General features: G+C 39.3%; 2 protein-coding genes across 2 annotated transcripts; one reads left to right on the top strand and one right to left on the bottom strand.

Annotated features, from left to right (window-relative positions):
- Positions 1-1,137: 1,137 nt before the first annotated feature.
- Positions 1,138-19,988, top strand: fbxw2 (F-box and WD repeat domain containing 2). The gene is made up of 8 exons (XM_085280460.1): positions 1,138-1,429; positions 2,183-2,475; positions 3,515-3,737; positions 6,399-6,593; positions 13,540-13,673; positions 13,820-13,906; positions 14,023-14,192; positions 18,050-19,988. Exons 2-8 carry the CDS (start codon positions 2,209-2,211, stop codon positions 18,336-18,338), a joined length of 1,365 nt encoding a protein of 454 aa, XP_085136586.1. The 5' UTR covers positions 1,138-1,429; positions 2,183-2,208; the 3' UTR covers positions 18,339-19,988.
- Positions 8,060-9,628, bottom strand: LOC146571306 (uncharacterized). Its single transcript, XM_085281333.1, has 3 exons — positions 9,600-9,628; positions 8,485-9,195; positions 8,060-8,342 (listed from the first exon to the last, which is right to left on the bottom strand). The coding sequence occupies exons 1-3, from the start codon at positions 9,626-9,628 to the stop codon at positions 8,060-8,062; spliced, it is 1,023 nt and encodes a 340-aa protein (XP_085137459.1).
- Positions 19,989-20,625: the final 637 nt, after the last annotated feature.

The following is a 20,625-nucleotide window of genomic DNA, read 5'->3' as shown; positions in this document are numbered from 1 at the left end:
TCAATGTACCTGACAGCTTTCACAACTCCTTGGGAGCTATATTAGATGGGCAGGATGCCATTTGCATTATCAAATGTACCAGCTGCATTTCAAACAGCAGTATGCAAATGCTACTAGCCATGATCATAACCTCTTTAGAACAAGTCCTCTGTGTCTGTGTCATCCCATCCTAAGTGCTGACTTTGTTTTGTTCTTTGTGCTTCACTGTCCTGAGGATAGGTAATTTGACATATTTCTTCCAAATTAATTTCCTTGAATCCTAGCAGCCTAGCTGCCACATATCCATAACTCGGACACTTGAAACATCTCACTGGAGGGCTCTACCCCATCAAAGTGTAACTAATTCATCCCACATTATTTTCCTTAGTAGCATATCCTTCATTAGAGGTGAGGAGTACTGGGGTAGACCTTATACCATTCCTTGCTATCCTATGGAAGCTTGTTTCCACCACTAAAAATAAATAAATGCTATCTATAATAACTCGAAATTTTTTACTTATTTCGAGTTATGGATAGCGTTTTTTTAGTGACGGAATGAAGCTTCCATACATAACTAATGCATTCCTTTATGCTAAGATTTTCTTTTGGACTACTCGGTTCAATTTTTAATTTTATATTTGTCCACCAAGTGGTGCTACTTTTTACCATTCAAAGCCTGCAGCAAAATTTAACTTTTTCACTTTTTTTATTCGACTTTCTTCTCAAAATAGTATTTGTACTATTTTCCTCGAAATAGAGCTTTAATCTCGAAATTTCGACTTTATTCTCAAAATGATCAATAATATTTTGTTTTCTTAACGTGGCGCTATTACTCCGTCGTACTGATACTCCTTTTTTCTTTTAAAAAAAGGGTTCTGACTCTGGACACACCTACTCGCGCGAAAACCGGAAGTTAGTTAATCTATTTGTTTTCGTGCCAGCAGCATTGTCTTGCAGGCAAGTTGCGTCAAAAGAGGGAACGCTGAAAATAAAAATGCAAAAATGTTATAAAGTATAAGTATACTGAATATGCTGGCAAAGCTACTAAATATGCGGTTGTATATTGTTAAATGTTGCCCGTTGTTTTGAGATAAAAACTCTTACTTTGCCTCCTGTAAGATTAAACTGAGGGTGACAACGACCTCTTATGAAGGGGTAGCGTTTCCATTATATTATAGTTTCATGCTGTCAGAAGGTGCTATCGTTTTCCCCTGCTGCATGAAATATCTACACCATAGAGCTGTAACGAAGACTACCGTTACGTGTTTTACGTGTAATTCAAAATTAACAAAAACAAGCACTATCGTGGTTGTTAGCTAACCTCAACTACAAAACTAGCTTTCTTTGGAATCCGTTTAACTTGGTGGTTGCCAGATTAGCTTTCGACAGCTAACTTAGCGATGTGACCTAAACCGGGAAAGTGTTGATCCGGAAACTCCCTGCAACTCTGGTTGGTGGGCAATTTGAATTTCCAATTACAGTTATAAATCATTTAATAGCATATACTGTTCTCTAAGTATTTGAGTGTTTCCACTTGTAGCTAGTTTGCTCTAAACAATAACACTGCTACAGAGCTAACGTTAGCTACAAAAGTTGCTAGCTAGTCAGGCTAACTTACAACGAATGCACAAGCAGACACGGGAGCCCATAAAAGTGGCTTCCTTTAAATTTCAATTTTAAATAAGTGAAACATATACCCGAATGTACTTTATTTTACATTCATGTGTCGTTTTCAGGCTCGGAAGGCTTTATGAAGCCTGACGGAAAGCCTTCTGCAGCTTTGGTTATTAGCTACCCTGCTATGGCCGGATCTTAAACGCTGTATGAGTGAGGAGATGATGCTGGTTGATCCAGGTTAAATGTCTGAACCAGGGACACTTCTTAAATCATACATTTTGTACTGTTATTGTTCATGACCTTTCAGGGATTCAGAATTGGCGTCATTCATTCTTCAAGAGATTTAAATGTTAAGGGGTTGGAGGGGCTCAAACGTACTCTTTAAAAAAAAAAAAAAAAAAAAAAAAAAATATATATATATATATATATATATATATATATATATATATATATATATATATATATATATATATATATATATATTGCAATGACTGGAGGGCATGTTGAATCTGTCTCTGTGTATGATGAGTTTGGTAGTTTTCTCCTGACCAAATTGATGAGGTCGGACCCTGCATTATTCTTATAGCTCTTGCAGGTCGCTCTCATGTGCCCATGGAGAAGGCAGCATTTGAGGGGTGGCTGGAGTCAGTCTCTGCTACTTTCCTTACTCTAAATGACCAGCAGCGCAACCAGTCTTTGGACCACCTCATATCTTTAAGTGGTGCTGCTCAGCTCCGCCATCTCTCGAATGGACTAGAGACACTGCTGAAACGTGACTTTTTGCGCCTTCTTCCCTTGGAGTTGGCCTTCTACTTGCTGCGCTGGCTGGATCCTCAGACCTTGCTCACCTGCTGCCTAGTCTGCAAACAATGGAACAAGGTAATTCTAAAAGTTCCAGGCTCCTTGTTTATCTGACTTTCCTCAAGGAATGAACTGTAAAAGAAAATAATGATTACAAACATTCACAGTGAAATCTAATGCCTTCTTTCAGTTTTTGATAAAAGTGCAGCTATTAGCTTCTGAAAGAATTGTTTGGTTTGTAGAAGGTACTTATCTGTTATTATAGGTATCCATTTAATCCTCAATAACAACCTAAATCCAAAAATGCAGATATGACGGTTGTCCAGGCCCAAAGATACAGTCAATAGCTAAACTGACAGACATATACAGACAGTGATGTTGTTGCACTGATGTATGCCCACATATGAGCTTCACTGACAGTTCCAATTGTGATATATTCATGTTGTATTTTCAACATTGTTTTTCTTGGTTTACTGTATCTGTGAAAAAGAATAGTGTTTGTTCAGTGCTCTTGTGGAATACTCTTGAGATGGACATCATGTCAGCACTCTGGATTGATCTGTTGATGAATCTGTAATACTGTCACATTAAAAGTATAACATGTGGGAGCAAAAGCATACAAGACTGCGTTTTATGCACTAATTTTACACATTTATCATGTAGTGTTACTGGTCCAGCCCACTTAACATCAAAGTGGGCTGTATGTGGGGCCAGTGATGTAAAATGCTTGTGACATCTGTGTTTTGGGATGACTTTTGTTTCCTTGCATAAAAAGTGAACACATATTTAGATTACCAAGACTGTATACATTCTCATAGTTAGATGAATATGAACCTCTCCACCAAGTGGCATATACGTTATATATATTGTTGTTTGCATGGACTTTCTGATATGTTTGTTGAAATGTATAGATAATGATTATATGAAGCATGAGCAAAGTGAATTACAGGTGGAAATTTAATTGATTAAATCCGTCATACAGCTTAATTTTTGTGACACAGATGGATAATCAAGTTTTTAAGGATGTTTATTATTGATCCACAGAGCCTGACAACACTTGTTTCACATATCAACTATTCTTACTTTCTTTCTTTTTTTTCTTTTTTTTTTTTGGTAGGTGATAAACTCTTGCACTGAGGTGTGGCAGGGTGTGTGTCGGGAGCTAGGCTGGAAGACTGATGAGACCATTCAGGATGCATCACATTGGAAGGGGGTCTACCTGAAGGCTAAGCTGCGTATGATGCAGTTAAAGGATCAAGAAGCCTTTGAGACGTCATCACTTATTGGTCACAGTGCTCGAGTATATGCTCTTTATTACAAGGACGGCCTCCTCTGCACAGGTACCCCATGACTGTGTGTTCTGTCTTTATTAGAGTAGCAAAATATCAAATTGGTAGCTCTCAAACGTCTACGATAGAGTCATGACACAGTGCTGTACAGCTCATCAGTTTTATCCAGAGATATTTCTGTCAACCTCATAATACTAACACTCCTTTTAGTTTAACTTCACATCATGTCCTGAGAAATGTACCCATACACACATGAAAAACTGCAGTTTGAAAATAGCATTTAAACAAGTCTATCATCTGACATCTGTATAGACAAAAAGTAAATATAAAACTATTCACTGAATACACTAAAAATACTGATATATGATGTGTTTCAAAGGGTTAAAACCATTTCAATTTTCTCTTAAGCGCAATGGTAAGAGTTATAGTCATTTAAAGAGTGCTTATAAAATAGATCTGTCACCGGGCCTATGGTTTTTTTTTGTTTTTTGTTTTTTGTTTCTATTTAAAAAGGAATTTGATTTGGAAATTGTCATGACCATGGATTAACGTCCATGAGTACTATTAACAAGAGTTGGGAAATGTCTTCAATCTTAGCACACTCCTTAGTTCAGAGGTGACAGTTCACTTTTCACGTACAGCAGGGGAATTAATTGTTTGATCCCCTGCTGAATTCATAAATTACGTAGTATAAGGTCCAGCTTTTGGCATAGTGCTTTTGGCATAGACAAAGCACATTTCTTATACTCCGGACACATAAGATCTTACCATTGGTTTTCGTTTAGGAAGTAGTTGATCTCTCTCTCGCCTGGAACATTCTTTAGCTGTCTTCTGAGCTTTGACAAATGCACAGTTGCGATAACCACATTTACTCAGGGCCTCTTTGATATGATATCCGTTGTCTATGGGGATGGTGTTCACTTTGTGTTGTAGAGTCCTGATGTCACACAATTTGTGTTTGAGTGGATGATGATAGTCAAAACCTTAAAAACTGATTGGTATGTGTCAGTTTACAACTTTCAAATGTTCCCTGTTGTTCACGGTAATTTAAGTTCAAGAACACTACCACGTGATTTTGTCTTTCCTTCTGTGGTGAACCTGATGTGTTAATGTAATCAGTAAATTGTTGTACGTCTTGAAATTTGATTTTCACCCAGGAGTCATTCACATGCAATGCGTCCAGAAAGTATTCACAGTACTTCTCTTGTTCCGAAATGGATTTATATTTAAACTCTATACACCATACCCAATAATGGGTAAATGAAAAAAAAGTTTGCTTTTAATGATTATAGATTTATTCAAAATCTATAATTTAAATATATGCATATGAGAGGATGTCTGGACTATGCTTTTATTGCAGAATTTTTAATAGTACTCAAATTGGACTTTGATCAGTTTGATCAATTTGCATATTAATGATCATGAAACTGCACTTGTGGCTCAATGTTAGGTAATGATGCTAGTTCATGGTTGATATTTGTTATGCACCTGTACAATCTATATAATCTTGAGGAAACCTTATACAGAAAACAGAAGTCACTTGAATGAGTGATCAGAGGTTTCACCTACTGGAAATTCGTAGTGCAGATAAACAGAATTAACTTTCTGGGATTTCATTACTAGGAATATTAAGCATACAACATGATATCTCTTTTCTATCATCAGCAAGTTTCTCTGACGGGTTCCTGGCCTTAAGATCTTAAAACCACACCTTAATTTGTCCTCTACTGTTTCCATTAACTACCATTTCCAATAGGAAATGGTAGTTAATGGAAACTTTACAACTTAGGAAGCTGCTACCTGAAATACTTTGCCAACTTCTTACACCCCAAACAACACACACACACACCGCATTGATGGTTTCATATGCTTTTTATTTTACATTTCATATTCCAACACAGTTTTTCCATTCTCTGCACCCTTGTAGGAAGAGGCTGACTTTCACTCAGGTTCATAGTTATCATAAAAACACTTTTTCTTTGAGTCTGTTTTAGCTACTGTTGGTTCTTCTTTGGAAGTTTGATAGATAAAATAGAGACGAGAGAGTTACTAGGAAAAAAGATAGGCGTGTGAGTTATCCTCTCTTGTCTTGTATCTACATTTGTCTTGCTTAAAGTGATATATAAATGATAACTAGGGCAGCCCTAATCCAAACCTACCTGGCCGTGTGTGAAACAGAAATTGCACCTTAACCCTAACAACTGTTTGTGCCGTTGTTGCCAGCAAGAACTGCACTAAAGTATTTGGGATAACTGTTTTTTGTCTTGTTGTATTTAAAAAAAAAAAAAAAAAAAACCCCCACACAATTGGTAGTGGACTTGCTCGTGCGTTTCAGATCATTGTCCTGCCGCATAACTTGAGTGCCCTTGCTTCAGGGCCCAAAGTATGACAAACATGCAAAAAATAAAAACTAAGACATATACTTGTTAATGGTACTGTATAGGTTGCTGTTGTTGTTGTTTTTTCATCTGTATCACATTATGGCACAGTAGTTTCTACCAGTAGCACACTCATAAGGGTTGTTTTGAGTATACCCAGTTTTGTCTTCTTTCATGCAGACCATGTCTGGAATAGGTGTGGAAGCATTGTTTGTAATGTTTGTTTCATTCTCAGTGTGTGAGGGCTTGTACATGTTGAGCCTTCTATATACACTCATGTAGGTTGAACCTGTCACTACAGCAGTAACACTGATGGTTTTTACTTGTTTTTCAGGATCTGACGATCTCTCTGCCAAATTATGGGATGTGCGTACTGGACAGTGCATTTATGGAATTCAGACACACACCTGTGCCACAGTAAAATTTGATGAACAGAAGCTGGTGACTGGGTCCTTTGACAACACTATTGCATGCTGGGAGTGGAGTACAGGGGCTAAAATCCAGCAATTCCGTGGCCACACAGGAGCAGGTTGGTTTCAGTGTTGAGCAATTATGTCCTTATCTAGAATAGGAAGCATATTAATGCTAGAGGAGAGGCAGATAACATGTGGTCAATAGCGAAACGGTCAACTTTGCATGGAAGAAGCGTTATTTTTAGTATTTTATGTTATCTCTTTGTGACAGTGCTTTATATGGCAAGGGAACTTTAAAATCTGTCAAAACAAAGGCATTAAAAAAGTCTGATTAGGCAAGAAACACAAGTCCACAGACAGTTTTGAAACAAACCTAAAAGGAAATGGCAAAAAATATAACCCAACTGTCTGTGCACATTTCTGTACACTGTGGAATATTTAGCAGTCATCTGCCACCAAGTTTGGGGATTAAAAAGAGTAATTCAGTTCAATTCAATTTTATTTATATAGCGCCAAATCACAACAAAAGTCGCCTCAAGGCGCTTCATAGATACAGAGAAAAACCCAACAATCATATGACCCCCTATGAGCCAGCACTTTGGCGACAGTGGGAAGGAAAAACTCCCTTTTAACAGGAAGAAACCTCCGGCAGAACCAGGCTCAGGGAGGGGCGGCCATCTGCTGCGACCGGTTGGGGTGAGAGAAGGAAGACAGGATAAAAGACATGCTGTGGAAGAGAGACAGAGGTTAATAACAGATATGATTCAATGCAGAGAGGTCTGTTAACACATAGTGAGTGAGAAAGGTGACTGGAAAGGAAAAACTCAATGCATCATGGGGATCCCCCGGCAGCCTACGTCTATTGCAGCATAATTAAGGGAGGATTCAGGGTCACCTGGTCCAGCCCTAACTATATGCTTTAGCAAAAAGGAAAGTTTGAAGCCTAATCTTAAAAGTAGAGATAGTGTCTGTCTCCCGAATCCAAACTGGAAGCTGGTTCCACAGAAGAGGGGCCTGAAAACTGAAGGCTCTCCCTCCCATTCTACTTTTAAATACTCTAGAAACAACAAGTAGGCCTGCAGAGCGAGAGTGAAGTGCTCTAATAGGGTGATATGGTACTACAAGGTCATTAACCCGTTTGTGCCCAGATTTTTTTCAGAGTTGTAAGGCATATCATTTTATCAGTTGAGTCCCTCTGAATCATGTTATGTATTTATTTTTTCCATTTTGTACTTTTTTTTGAAGAAAATAGCATTTTTATGACTGGCAACAATTGTTGCCAGTAGTCACACAGCTTGTCACTAGGTCAAATGTCACCTAATAATAATAATAGAGAAGTAATAATAATAATATAATAAGAACAAAATAATAATATAGTCATAATAAATAATAACAAAAAGGTGGAGCCTCAGGTTCCCCCTGTATAAAATTCAAAACATCAAACAATTTGAACTGATTTCTTTATTCTCAATTTTTTTATACTCAAAAACTCAACAAACATTTTTTTCTTAGAACCTCTAAAAACATATATACATATATAACATATTTCTTCCCATACATTCCATCATCTTTCATGCATGTTCTACTCAGTGTGGTACTTCTTGAAGCACTCCACATGTAGTGGCACATCACACTTTCCACACGCAAATGATGTGCGTCCGCCGCAGTTCTTGCATCGCTTGTACCTGCTACCAGTGTTGCAGGGCCAGTGGTTCAAATTATCAAACCTGGTGGCATCAGTTATCGCCACCGCCATTGAAGATCTTCTGCCCTGCCTACTTGGCTTTGTTCCATGGCGCAGGAGGAGGGTCTGGGCTACCAGCCTCTGGAAGGAGAGGAGATCCTTCTCCCCGCTTTTCCAGGACCTAAATGAATGACAAAACAAGCATGATAGATGCATGAATGTGCATCGTTTCATCCTTTCTACAACGTCATGCCCCATATGTAGAATGTTCTGTAAAAGCAATATCACACTTGAGTTTGTGATGTTGGTCTGGATATCATCACTGTTGCTCTTGTCGACCGAAGAGCACTAGCTTGGCATCTTTTACAGCATTGTTGCTGACATCACAATCGTCTGACCAGAGAAGACGCCGCCTTGGGACTGTGTTGTATCCACTGATCAACAGAATACCGTAGAATGTAAGAAGTTCATCCTCAGTCAGGTTGAGCGTTTTCCCTTTTTGTTCAGCGTAGAGATTGGACATTTCCAGTGTGACATCTCTGAGGGACTTGGGATAAAATGTGAGGAAGATATCCACTGGATCATCTGATGTGAAGCCAGGATCATGTTCTTTGGGGACATAGCGAGGGATCTGATATTTTTTGTTGGCTTGTGCTGGTGCTTTGGCCGCAATTTTGATTTTTTTGAATTTCCTGTCTTGGTTCTTAGTTTTGTGGAGCATGGGCCCAACAATCTGACTGGTCACATTTTCATTTGTGCCACTGACCTTTCTAGTCTCTGTCTGACTCACTGAGGATGAGCACCCAGGATCATCATCGGGGGGATTTGGCAGCTGCATGTCCGAATTAGGTAGAAAGCCTTCACCTTTGAGTATTCTTGATGGGAGGCGGTTATGGTCACCAGTGGCCTCATCATCAGATTGGTCACTGTCACAGTCTGTGTCATGTGCGTGCATTTCTGACTCAGGCACAACTGTGATGTCCGCCACAGTTTCAGAGTCCTGCAGCATTGCCAGGATCTCTGCTACGGTGTACCTAAGGAAAGGACAACATACATGTTAGCTAGCAAGCGAATTTTAGCTGGCAAGAAAATGATGTATGGTAATGTATAAAAATCCTATACACAGAGGCCTTGAATACCTGTGAATTTATTTAGCTAGGAATTATTCTAAAAGGACTAAAATGAGCCTTTGTATATCATTCTACAATTTTAAATAAGTAAATTAGGAGCAATCATGCAGACAGTGTTTTCCTTTAGTTAGCGACATGCTATGTGCCCACTGGCAACTTTTGTTGCCACTCACAGAAATAAGCCCATGAACAAAAAAATATTTATCCTAGGTACAATTTTTTTGGGGAGGGTTACTCTAGAGACTTGAATGATTAAATAATTATAAATATGTTTGGGGGGAAAGTCATAAGAAATTTATGAAAATTACCTCTTTCCAGGATGATTTGCATCCGCCATGTCTTCAGCCAGAAAGAGCGGGAAGCAGATGATGTCATGCGATAGGAAGCACTTGGAAACGATTTTTTAAAAATCAAAACCTTTGTCTAAGTTGTCTACTAGCATATAAGTGGAAAAAGTTGCATTAGTACCTTTGAGATTTTTTATTGTGAGTCGAAAATGACAGTGATAAACTTTGGCAACAATTGTTGCCAGTGGGGCTAAACGGGTTAAGATAAGATGGGGCCTGATTATTTAAGACCTTGTATGTGAGGAGCGGGATTTTGAATTCAATTCTGGATTTAACAGGAAGCCAATGAAGGGAAGCCAAAACAGGAGAAATATGCTCTCTCTTTCTAGTCCCTGTCAGAACTCTTGCTGCAGCATTTTGGATTAGCTGAAGGCTTTTCAGCGAGTTTTTTGGACATCCTGATAATAATGAATTACAGTAGTCCAGCCTGGAAGTAATAAATGCATGAACTAGTTTTTCAGCGTCACTCTGAGACAGGATATTTCTAATTTTAGAGATGTTGCGCAAATGGAAGAACACAGTCTTACATATTTGTTTAATATGTGCGTTGAAGGACATATCCTGGTCAAAAATCACTCCAAGGTTCCTCACAGCGTTACTGGAGGCCAAGGTAATGCCATCCAGAGTAAGAATCTGGTTAGACACCATATTTCTAAGATTTTCAGGGCCGAGTACAATAACCTCAGTTTTATCTGAATTAAGAAGCAGAAAGTTAGCGGCCATCCAGATTTTTATGTCTTTAAGACATTCCTGCAGTCTAACTAATTGGTGTGTGCTATCTGGCTTCATGGACAGATAGAGCTGGGTGTCATCTGCATAGCAGTGAAAATGTATGCTATGTCTTCTAATGATGCTGCCTAAGGGAAGCATGTATAATGTAAACAGAATTGGTCCTAGCACTGAACCCTGTGGAACGCCATAATTAACCTCAGTGTGTGAAGAGGACTCTCCATTTACATGCACAAATTGGAGTCTATTAGATAGATATGATACAAACCACTGCAGCGCAGTACCTGTAATACCTACAGCATGTTCTAATCGCTCTAATAGGATATTATGGTCAACAGTATCGAATGCTGCACTAAGGTCTAGCAGGACAAGCACAGAGATGAGTCCACTGTCAGAGGCCATAAGAAGATCATTTGTAACCTTCACTAAAGCTGTTTCTGTGCTGTGATGAGCTCTGAAACCTGACTGAAACTCTTCAAATAAGCCATCCCTCTGCAGATGATCTGTTAGCTGTTTGACAACTACTCTTTCAAGGATTTTTGATATGAAAGGAAGGTTGGCCTATAATTAGCTAAGACTGCTGGGTCTAGAGATGGCTTTTTGAGTAAAGGTTTAACTACAGCCAGTTTGAAGGCCTGTGGTACATAGCCGATTATTAGAGATAGGTTGATCATATTTAAGATTGAAGAATTAATTAATGGCAGGACTTCTTTGAGCAGTTTTGTAGGAATGGGGTCTAAAAGACACGTTGATGGTTTGGAGGAAGTAATTATTGAAGTTAACTCAGAAAGATCAATTGGAGAAAAAGAGTCTAACTTAACATCAATGGTACTAAGAGTAGCTGTAGATAATATTACATCTGTGGGATGATTATTGGTAATTTTTTCTCTAATGATAAAAATTTTATTTGTGAAGAAGTTCATGAAGTCATTACTAGTTACCGTTAAAGGGATGGTTGGCTCAACAGAGCTCTGACTTTTTGTCAGCCTGGCTACAGTGCTGAAGAGAAACCTGGGGTTGTTCTTATTTTCTTCAATCAGTGATGAATAGTAAGATGTTCTGGCTTTGCGGAGGGCTTTCTTATAAAGCAGAAAACTATTTCTCCAGGCTAAATGATGATCTTCTACATTTGTGACACGCCATTTCCTCTCCAGATTATGAGTCATCTGCTTTAGGCTACGTGTTTGAGAATTATACCACGGAGTCAGGTACTTCTGATTAGAGACTAGAGCTGGGCGATAGAACGATAACGATATGTATCGCGATATAACTTTTACTCGATAGAGAAATTAAGCTATCGCGATAGACCTCGCCGCTCTTGTCCTCTTAAAAAAAAAAAAAAAGTCAGCCATTCCAAATTAAGTAGCCCAGAGCCGAACCAATCACAGCCGCAGCGTCACGTCGCGTGACTTGTTACGTACAGCACAAGTGCCAAGCTGCACGTGTGTTTGTTTGGGAAGCAGCCAGCGGGTAATGGAGCCAGCGCGTAATGGAGGAAATGAGTGTGCCGACTAGAAAAATCAACCGAGCGTGACCGAAGAGAAAACAGATGATGGTTCCAATGCCGGAGAGATTGTCGAACGGAAGAGCCATAGAAGTTCCGTAGTGTGAAGGTATTTCGGCTATTTCAAGTCTGACAAAAAACAGAGTAGCGTGCACTGCAAATTGTGCCGAAAGCAAGTCTGGAAATACAATAAACTGGTGCATGCATCACACTGTGCGCCACGTTATTGTTTCGGTGAAATGAATTTCTACAATACTGTTAATTCTACTCTCTGCAGTGTTTAAATGCTTACATATACACACAGTTACTGTCCGTCCACACATACGACTCGGTTCTGCTTCTATGCCCCAGCTTTGTTTACTTTTTCCCACCGAGGCTTCTAGACTTCTGATTGGCCAACATTTCTGCACGGTTAGGAATCTAGCGCCACCTGCTGCTTTGGCATGTTCATAGCAGCGTTTTCCTTCATTTCTGCCTTTATGTGTGGACGGGATTATTTTTTAAAACGAAAACGGAAAATCTCCGTTTTCAAAAATACCCGTGTACGTGTGGACGTAGCCTCAGTCTCTGACTGGAAGCGCTAATTCGTCATTCGGCTTTTGTCAGACTAAAGTAACTGTTAAAACTGTTTGAAAAGCTAAGCTATACAACAAGGAGAGATTGAGAATTTCCTTTTAGTTCTCAGTTTATTTGATATTAACAAAAGTTAGTCAGTTTTGTCTGTTCTTCTGTAAAACAAACTAAGATTTATTTTTAGAATTAATATTTTGTTTCTAAGTGGAATTGACAATTTAGTCTGTTTCGTTTGTTCTATTTTGAAACTTAAACGCTTTAGCGGCTGCCTTTTGTGTAGTTTGCAATATTTGCCTTTATTTATCTGAAAAAGTCTCATGTTCCTTAAGTACATCTACCCTGTTGAACTTATTATGAGAAATAAATATTTAAATCAAAACAAGCTGCTGATTATTTCACATTTTACTTGTGAGCAACGGCACATTTAAATCTTACAAATATAGTCATTTGGCTCATATCGTGATAGATATCGTTATCGACTGAAATGAAAAAAACATATCGTGATATGAAAAAATCTCATATCGCCCAGCTCTATTAGAGACCTTAGTTTTCACTGGAGCTACAGTATCCAGAGTCGTACGTAGTGAGGAGGTGAAATTATTAACAAGATAATCGACCTCTGATGGGGTAGCGTTCAGATAGCTGCTCTGCTCTGTGTTGGTACAGGGCATTGAAGATGATAACAGTGGGTGGATTATATTCTTAAACTTAGTTACAGCGCTTTCAGAAAGACATCTACTTTGATAAAGTCTACTCTCCACTGCTGTGTAATCAATTATTGTAAATGTAAATGTTATCAGGAAATGATCAGACAGGAGAGGGTTTTCAGGAAACACTGTTAAATGTTCAGTTTCTATGCCATATGCCAGAGTAGAGAGATGGAGTACACTGAAACAGTCACTGGTTGATTCAAGAGCTTTTGTAAAGATGAGGGTTATCAAGAATGGGACAGTTCCATTTTTGTTATACTAGTGGAACTTCTCCTAGGCAAAGCTTGGTATTATCTGCCAACAAGAATAGCTACATGTTTAATGTGTGCGACAGCTCCTAACTGTGTGTGTGTGTGCGCGCGCATGTGTATGTGCACGTGTGCAGTTTTCAGTGTCGACTACAATGATGAGCTGGATGTACTTGTCAGCGGCTCTGCAGACTTCTCAGTGAAGGTCTGGGCTTTATCTGCTGGTGCCTGTCTCAACACGCTGACTGGACACACTGAGTGGGTAACAAAGGTCAGAATTTTATGGTTTTTTTTGTCTGAGTTTGTGTGAAACTTATTTCCATTACTTCAATTACTGGCAGGAAATAACCAATCTTAATGTTTTTTGTTTGTTGTTGTTTTAAAGATGTGAAACTTTTGTTGATTTTCTGTTATCAGGTGATACTACAGAAGAGTGAAGTGGAATCAATGGTGCACAGTCCTGGTGATTACATTCTCCTCAGTGCTGACAAGTATGAGATTAAGGTAATGTTCCCTTTCATAGTTAATGTGTTTTAAAGGAAAACGACTTGTTCATCATACATGACCTGCTATATCTAAAGAGTCCATAAGATGGAGCCAGTCCTGTGTTTTGTGTATAGGTATGGCCTTTAGGCCGAGAGATCAACTGCAAGTGTTTAAAGACACTGTCGGTGTCAGAGGACCGCAGCATCAGCCTCCAACCTCGCCTGCAGTTTGATGGACGCTACATCATATGCAGCTCTGACCTCGGAGTCTATCAGTGGGATTTTGCCAGTTTTGAGATTCTCAGGTAAAATAGGTTGCATAATTTTAGAAAACATGCAGGTGCCTAGTATGAAGTAGGAACAGAAAATGCAGTGGTTAGTACTGTTGAGTTTCACTCCCCCATCAGACCGGGCCCTTTTTGTGTGGAGTTTGCATGTTCTCCCTGTGTTTGCGTTTTGTTTTCTCCAGGTAATCCGGTTTCCTCCTGCAGTTCCTCCGTGAGTGGTTGTCTATCTCTCTGTGTTAGCCCTGTGACAAACTGGCAATCTGTCCAGGGTGTACCTTGCCATCTCGCCCTGTGATAGCTGGGATAGGCTCCAGCTCTTCTGCAACCCTCATAAGGATAAGCACAAGAGGATGGATGGATAGAGAAAATCAAATAAAACTACAGCATACAAAAAGCTAGTTAAAAACTGAAGTAACCAAGGAAAGTGTCCGTCGATCACCTTGTTCACATTTCCTTCCCAAGATGTCCATATGACATTCTTTTGGGATTTTAAAGTTGTAAGATCATGAGGGTTGTACTAAAGTGGAGGAAATAATTATTTGATCACCTGTTCAATTTGTATTGATGACAAGGCTGTAACCCTGAAATTCAGATTATAATTCCATTCATCCATTCTCTTCAGTTTAACATTTTCAGGGTCGCGGGGGGACTGGAGTCCATCCCTGCTGTCTTATGGCGAGAGGCAGGGTACACTCTGGAAAGGTCGCTAGTTTGTCACAGGGCTAACACATAGAGACTGGTTAGGAAAAGCTTTGTGTCATAAGCACAACATCAGAAAAAATGCAACATGTAAAACCGACCCAAATTGACCACTGACATATTTTAGTGTGGTTTATCCATCAGTTTGCTTTTGTTCTAGATTTAACTGCCAGTTCTCTATCAGCAATTATGGCGTGTAAGGGGAAATTTGATAACATACCGAATTCTAGTTCCAAATTTGTTATTGATATTTGTTTTGTTGGCACCCCTCTGAAATTCCTGAACCTCTAAAAAATCCTGTTTGATTGAAAAGTAGCCTGATTAGAGTAGGATGAATCAGCATCCCCAAGTCATACTGTTAGAATCCTCGAAGCATAAGCCGAAGTTGAAGTCTTTGACTCCAGTTAAATAATCAACCAAAGACCCAAGCAGAGTTGTAATTAACTTGAAAGGCTAAATCTTAGCCTTGTACATTGTAACTGGAAAACTCACAACGTTATTTGTTGTATATCATTCTCCTGGCCTTTACTCAGTTTCCATCTGAATTCTCAGACTTTTATCTTATTTAGTACTCAGGTCAGGTAAAGTGATTAATATGGGTGATTTTAATATTCATGTATATCAGGGGTGTCCAACTCCAGGCCTCAAGGGCCAGTGTCCTGCAGGTTTTGGATGTGTCCTTGATCCAACACTGCTGATTTAAATGGCTAAATGACCTCCTCAGCATGTCTTGAAGTTCTCCAGAGGCCTGGGCCCTGTGCTTCGTACGTCGCTTACTACATCCAAGATCAAATGAAACATCCAAGACCAAACCATCGCGCTAACCGTGAGCACGCTAATCCGGTTCCCCGAACACACCTGCTGTTGACGATTAGTACAGCTGGACGCAGTAATGTGACATCACTGGGTGTCGTAAAAGGGGCTACGCATCGATAGTAGAAACATTGATCGGCAACCCTCTGATTGGTCGGCGAAAATGTCGACGGAGCGCGCTCGGCTCGGTATTTTTCGGCAGCAGAGCAAGAACTCTTGAGTGAGGGATTTCAGGAGTTTCAGAGTTTAATCAGAACGCAAGGGAACACTGCAAAGGCTGCAAAAGCAAGGAGCGAGGGCTGGCAGGAAGTTGCTGACAAATTAAACTCGTAAGTAATTTAATAATAACAATAATAATGGAGTGGATTGATATAGCGCTTTTCAAGGCACCCAAAGCGCTTTACAATGCCACTATTCAGTCACTCTCACATTCACACACTGGTGGAGGCAGCTACAGTTGTAGCCACAGCTGCCCTGGGGCAGACTGACAGAAGCCAGGCTGCCATATCGCGCCATCGGCCCCTCTGGCCAACACCAGTAGGCGGTAGGGTAGATTTATTATATTACACTATATTATCCAATATTATATTACATTATATTATAATATGTTATATTTTATCCTCTTTCACATTAGAGCCACGACAGGACCCACTAGAACATGGGAACAGGTAAAAGTGAAATATAAGAATATCCTACAGAATGGTAATATTTATCACTTATATTGCTTTTAGTCTCTTGGAAAGAGACCCTGGAATAATCTGTTTGTTTATAACAGCAACCAAGAAAAGGGCAGAGGAAAAAAAGACAGGTGGTGGTCCTGCACCCCCTCGTCAACAAGTTGGTTAAGTAAATAATACCCTCACGGGAAAATCGATATCTCTCTTATGAGCACACTGTCGCGCTGAGCTAAAGGATCCTGTCTGTCCCGCAATATACGCTGAATTCTGAGGACTCTCCTTATCAATCTTGCACCTTCCGCAATGGGTGGCTCGCGTATACGGACAGGACATGGCTGCGACAGGCTTCCCAAATCCACCTTCGCTTTTATAGCCGTGGTCTCTCATCTTGATTACACGAAGTAATTTACAATTGCTACTCTGAAATATGAATTAAATCTGTAATAATCACATACATGTAATAGAATGTTAATAGTACATTTCCCTTTTTTAGGAAATGACCTGTGTGAAATCAATAAAAGGATCAAGTGCTGCATTGTCTTTAGTTACATTGATGTTATTTATTTATGGTGAAACAGTGGTGGAATATCGCTGTTGCTTTCGTATGAATGACGCGGGCATACCTGCGTGGCCGCGATCTAATCCTGTTTACATAAAGTAAACCTGCTCCCCAGCAGGTTTACGCTTACGGCTCTGTTGCTATGACAGCAAGTCCCGGATGGGCTTCGGGGAACCGAACGATCCAGGATCACGCGAAATCGTCAACAATCTCATCCAGCTAACTCACTTAGCGCGGTACGAAGAACAGGCCCCTGGTAATGAACTAATCATTTGATTCAGTTGTGTTGACCCAGGGTGATGTCTAAAACCTGCAGGACACCAGCCCTTGAAGCCTGGAGTTGGACACCCCTGTTGTAGATGCTGAGCACACTACACAACACTATATTTAATCTGTTATTAGACTCAGGTGACTTCCATCAAAATGCATATGAGACCACCCACCACTTAAATCATACTCAAGAAATCCCTTTTTAATAAAATTTCGATTTACTATAATTGATTGCACAACAGTGGGGAATATGTTTCATTACAGTAGATGTGTTTCTGAAAGTGGTGTAACTAAGTTCAAATGTAATTCCTCCACTGTTAACATTTTCAATGCTGTGTGCCAACACAATGCAGAACAGCTACCTAAACTGTACTCGCACAGAGGTTGATTATCTTGCCAATAGTGTTACATCCTCACTGTGTACGACGATGGATACTGTGGCTCTTCTGAAAAAGCCTTAAATCAGAAGTGCTCGACTCCCTGGTGTGACTCACAAATGTACAGTAATAAGGTCCCATCTTAAACACCTCATATCACCACCCCTTTAATCTTAGATTCCTGACTTAGTTGTAGTTCCAAGAGTATTTAAAAGTAGCATGGGAGGTAGAGCCTTTAGCTTTCAGGCCCCTTTTCTGTGGATTCAGTTCCAATTTGGATTTGGGTGACAGACGGCCTCTCTAATTTTATGATTATACTTAAAACAAATGTGTAGACCATTATGCTATAGAGCATCTAGCCATTTAGTTGTTGTTGTTGTTGTTGTTTTTTAAACTCTTTGCATGTACAATCAGAGCAAACTCATGAGTAACCGATTATATTTTGGCAACTTTAAATGCAGCTTATCTTTATTTTCCCAGGGTGATAAAAATGCAAGATCCAGCCAACCTGTCCCTGCTCAGCTTTGGTGAAGTGTTTGCGCTTCTTTTTGACAACCACTTCTTGTATGTGATGGACCTGAGGACAGAGGCTATCTCAGGCCGTTGGCCTCTACCAGCGTATAGAAAATCCAAGCGAGGATCCAGCTTTCTGGCCGGCGTGACCTCTTGGCTTAACGGTTTGGATGGGGGCAATGACTCTGGACTGGTGTTTGCCACCAGCATGCCAGACCATAGCATTCACTTAGTACTGTGGAAGGAGAACGGATAAACACAGACAGGGTCAGTGTACCTGAGACTGCTAGAATATGAGCTGCGTCATGCATGCTCTGGAATATATCAACCCTAACTGCCAAGATAGATCATACATGGACCAAAGCATTTTCTTTTTAGCCATTTTTTCTTCAGCATACAGTCATCCTCTAGAAACCCACATGAGCACTCACAGTTGGAAATGGAAGATGAAGAAATCATTTTTCTGACCTTGTACAATCGTTCCTGATTTCTAAAGAAGCCTGAAAACCTTTCACTGGTTTTCTTATCTTGGACAAAGAAGAAAAACAGACTTAGTGTGAAGACCAGTAATTGCTAATAGTTGGCCCCCAGAATAAATACCATCATAGAAATTCTCCTGTGATGGCCTCAGCTGTGAAAGAGGAAATGTGTTAGGCAGTTTTGCAGTGTGTGATTGGGTGTTATTTCTGGGTGAACTTTTATAAACACTATTAGGTCATGTTGCATGCACCAAGAGCACATCCATTGTCAAGCCAGTCTCCACACTGACCTGCTTAAATATTGGTCTCCATCAGGAAAAGCAGGGTTGCCTTAAACCAGTGGTTTTTGAACTTCCTCTGGTATTCCTCCTTTCAGAATTTGCAGAAAGTTGACACTCAAGTCTGTCTCACCCTGCAAGAAAATAAACTAAAGTCTGACACATATATATATGTATATATGTGTATATATATGTATATATGTGTATATATGTGTCAGACTTTAGTTTATTTTCTTTGCATAAATTTTGTCATTTAACTTGGTTTGACACCATATTTTCCGCTGGTTGTCCACACCTCGAATTACGAGAGCCACTGCAGTAAACACAGCAACTGTTTTGAAATAAGATGGGAATATAAAGATTAACACCACTTAACTGCGTGTTTAAGTGACATTTTTGCTGAATTGGTGTATATGTATACAATGTACAATATTGGGCGTTTTCACTAAATTCCACTGAAGATTATATGATAAGAGGTTTCAGTGTCAGCTTGAGTGAGTTGGGGTGCCTTTTCAGTTCATTTGATGTTAAAAACTAGAAGTCCTGGTAACTTTGGCACATTGCAGTGTTGTTACATTGTTCTTTTCTTTTGATATTTTTGTACTTGATATACTCTCAGTCTCAGATGTCTGGATTTTTATTGCTACTGCCTGGCATAAATTTCTTGGGGAACAAATGAGAAATTGACTATTCAACATCAATTTTATTTTTGTGAAAGGTCTCAATATTTCACACAGCTGAGATAGTGACTTCTGCCAAACTGACTATTTTAAATTTCAAAAGGAGTTTTGACCAGTTTTTCCATAATGTAAATTCTGTTAAACGTGCCTCATTCTATGTCACCTTTTTATTATCCCCCACTTTTCATTGTCTTTTTTTGGCACTGGCAGGCCTTATATGACCATGGATCAGAGTGCATTCACCAGACTTGATTTATGAGATTTAATTCATTATTAATGATCTTTTTCTTGTATCCTCACATGGATGAATGTACACAGCACACTTACAGACTGCTTTTAGATTAACACTTCCAGTCCAATTAAAACAATACCGCTATACTGTATTCTGACTGTTGTCTTGACCGTTACAACACATTTAAAACCCAGTAACATGACTTGTAAATAAAGTGAAAAATGTGAAATAAGAAAATTTCTATGTTCATGTACCTTTCAGAGTTGGTTTCATTGCATTTAAGCACTTAGATCACAAATTATTTTGCTCATCTGTAATCATTCTTTGGTTACTTGCACCTATCTATAATCTGCTTCAGTTCTGCAGTCCTTCAAATAAATAATGTAGCAGATGCATCTGTTTGTGTTTTATCATGCCAAAAATGGTGTATCCAGGCTTTTTTCCTGAAAGCTGAGTTTGTTAACCCAGAAAGAGTGCTAACCTAACCTGTATTTGACTCACTAATTCTGCACATCTAACCTGCTTGCAGGCAAGTTTTCTTCAGCAAGCTCTGACTCCTCCCCTTCTTCTGCACCTGAACTAATTGACTCTGGGTTTAACTTTTGCGTTCATACAGATATCAAAGGAAATGGCGGTTTACAATTAATTTGCCAAAGTTTACAACTTTGTAAACTTGTAGTCCTATTTAGATATTAGAGTTGCGTTATGTGTTTACCATGAGGTAATTTATAATTAGTTATTGAATTGAAAGGCTGACATCACTCAGTGGACATGGATTTTTTTTTAAAGGCACAGGAGATCTACTGGGCGAAAGGGTTCCCTGGAAATATTAAAATAAAACTGATTGCAAACTGCAACATTTAGATTCAGTTCC

Source organism: Mchenga conophoros, linkage group LG7 (assembly GCF_057382185.1).
Source record: "Mchenga conophoros isolate Kocher_MC1m ecotype Shallow Benthic linkage group LG7, M_conophoros_male_GT1.1, whole genome shotgun sequence".
Taxonomy (NCBI): domain Eukaryota; kingdom Metazoa; phylum Chordata; class Actinopteri; order Cichliformes; family Cichlidae; genus Mchenga; species Mchenga conophoros.
Note: the sequence above shows the minus strand (reverse complement) of the source record. Positions and strands in the feature narration are given on the sequence as shown.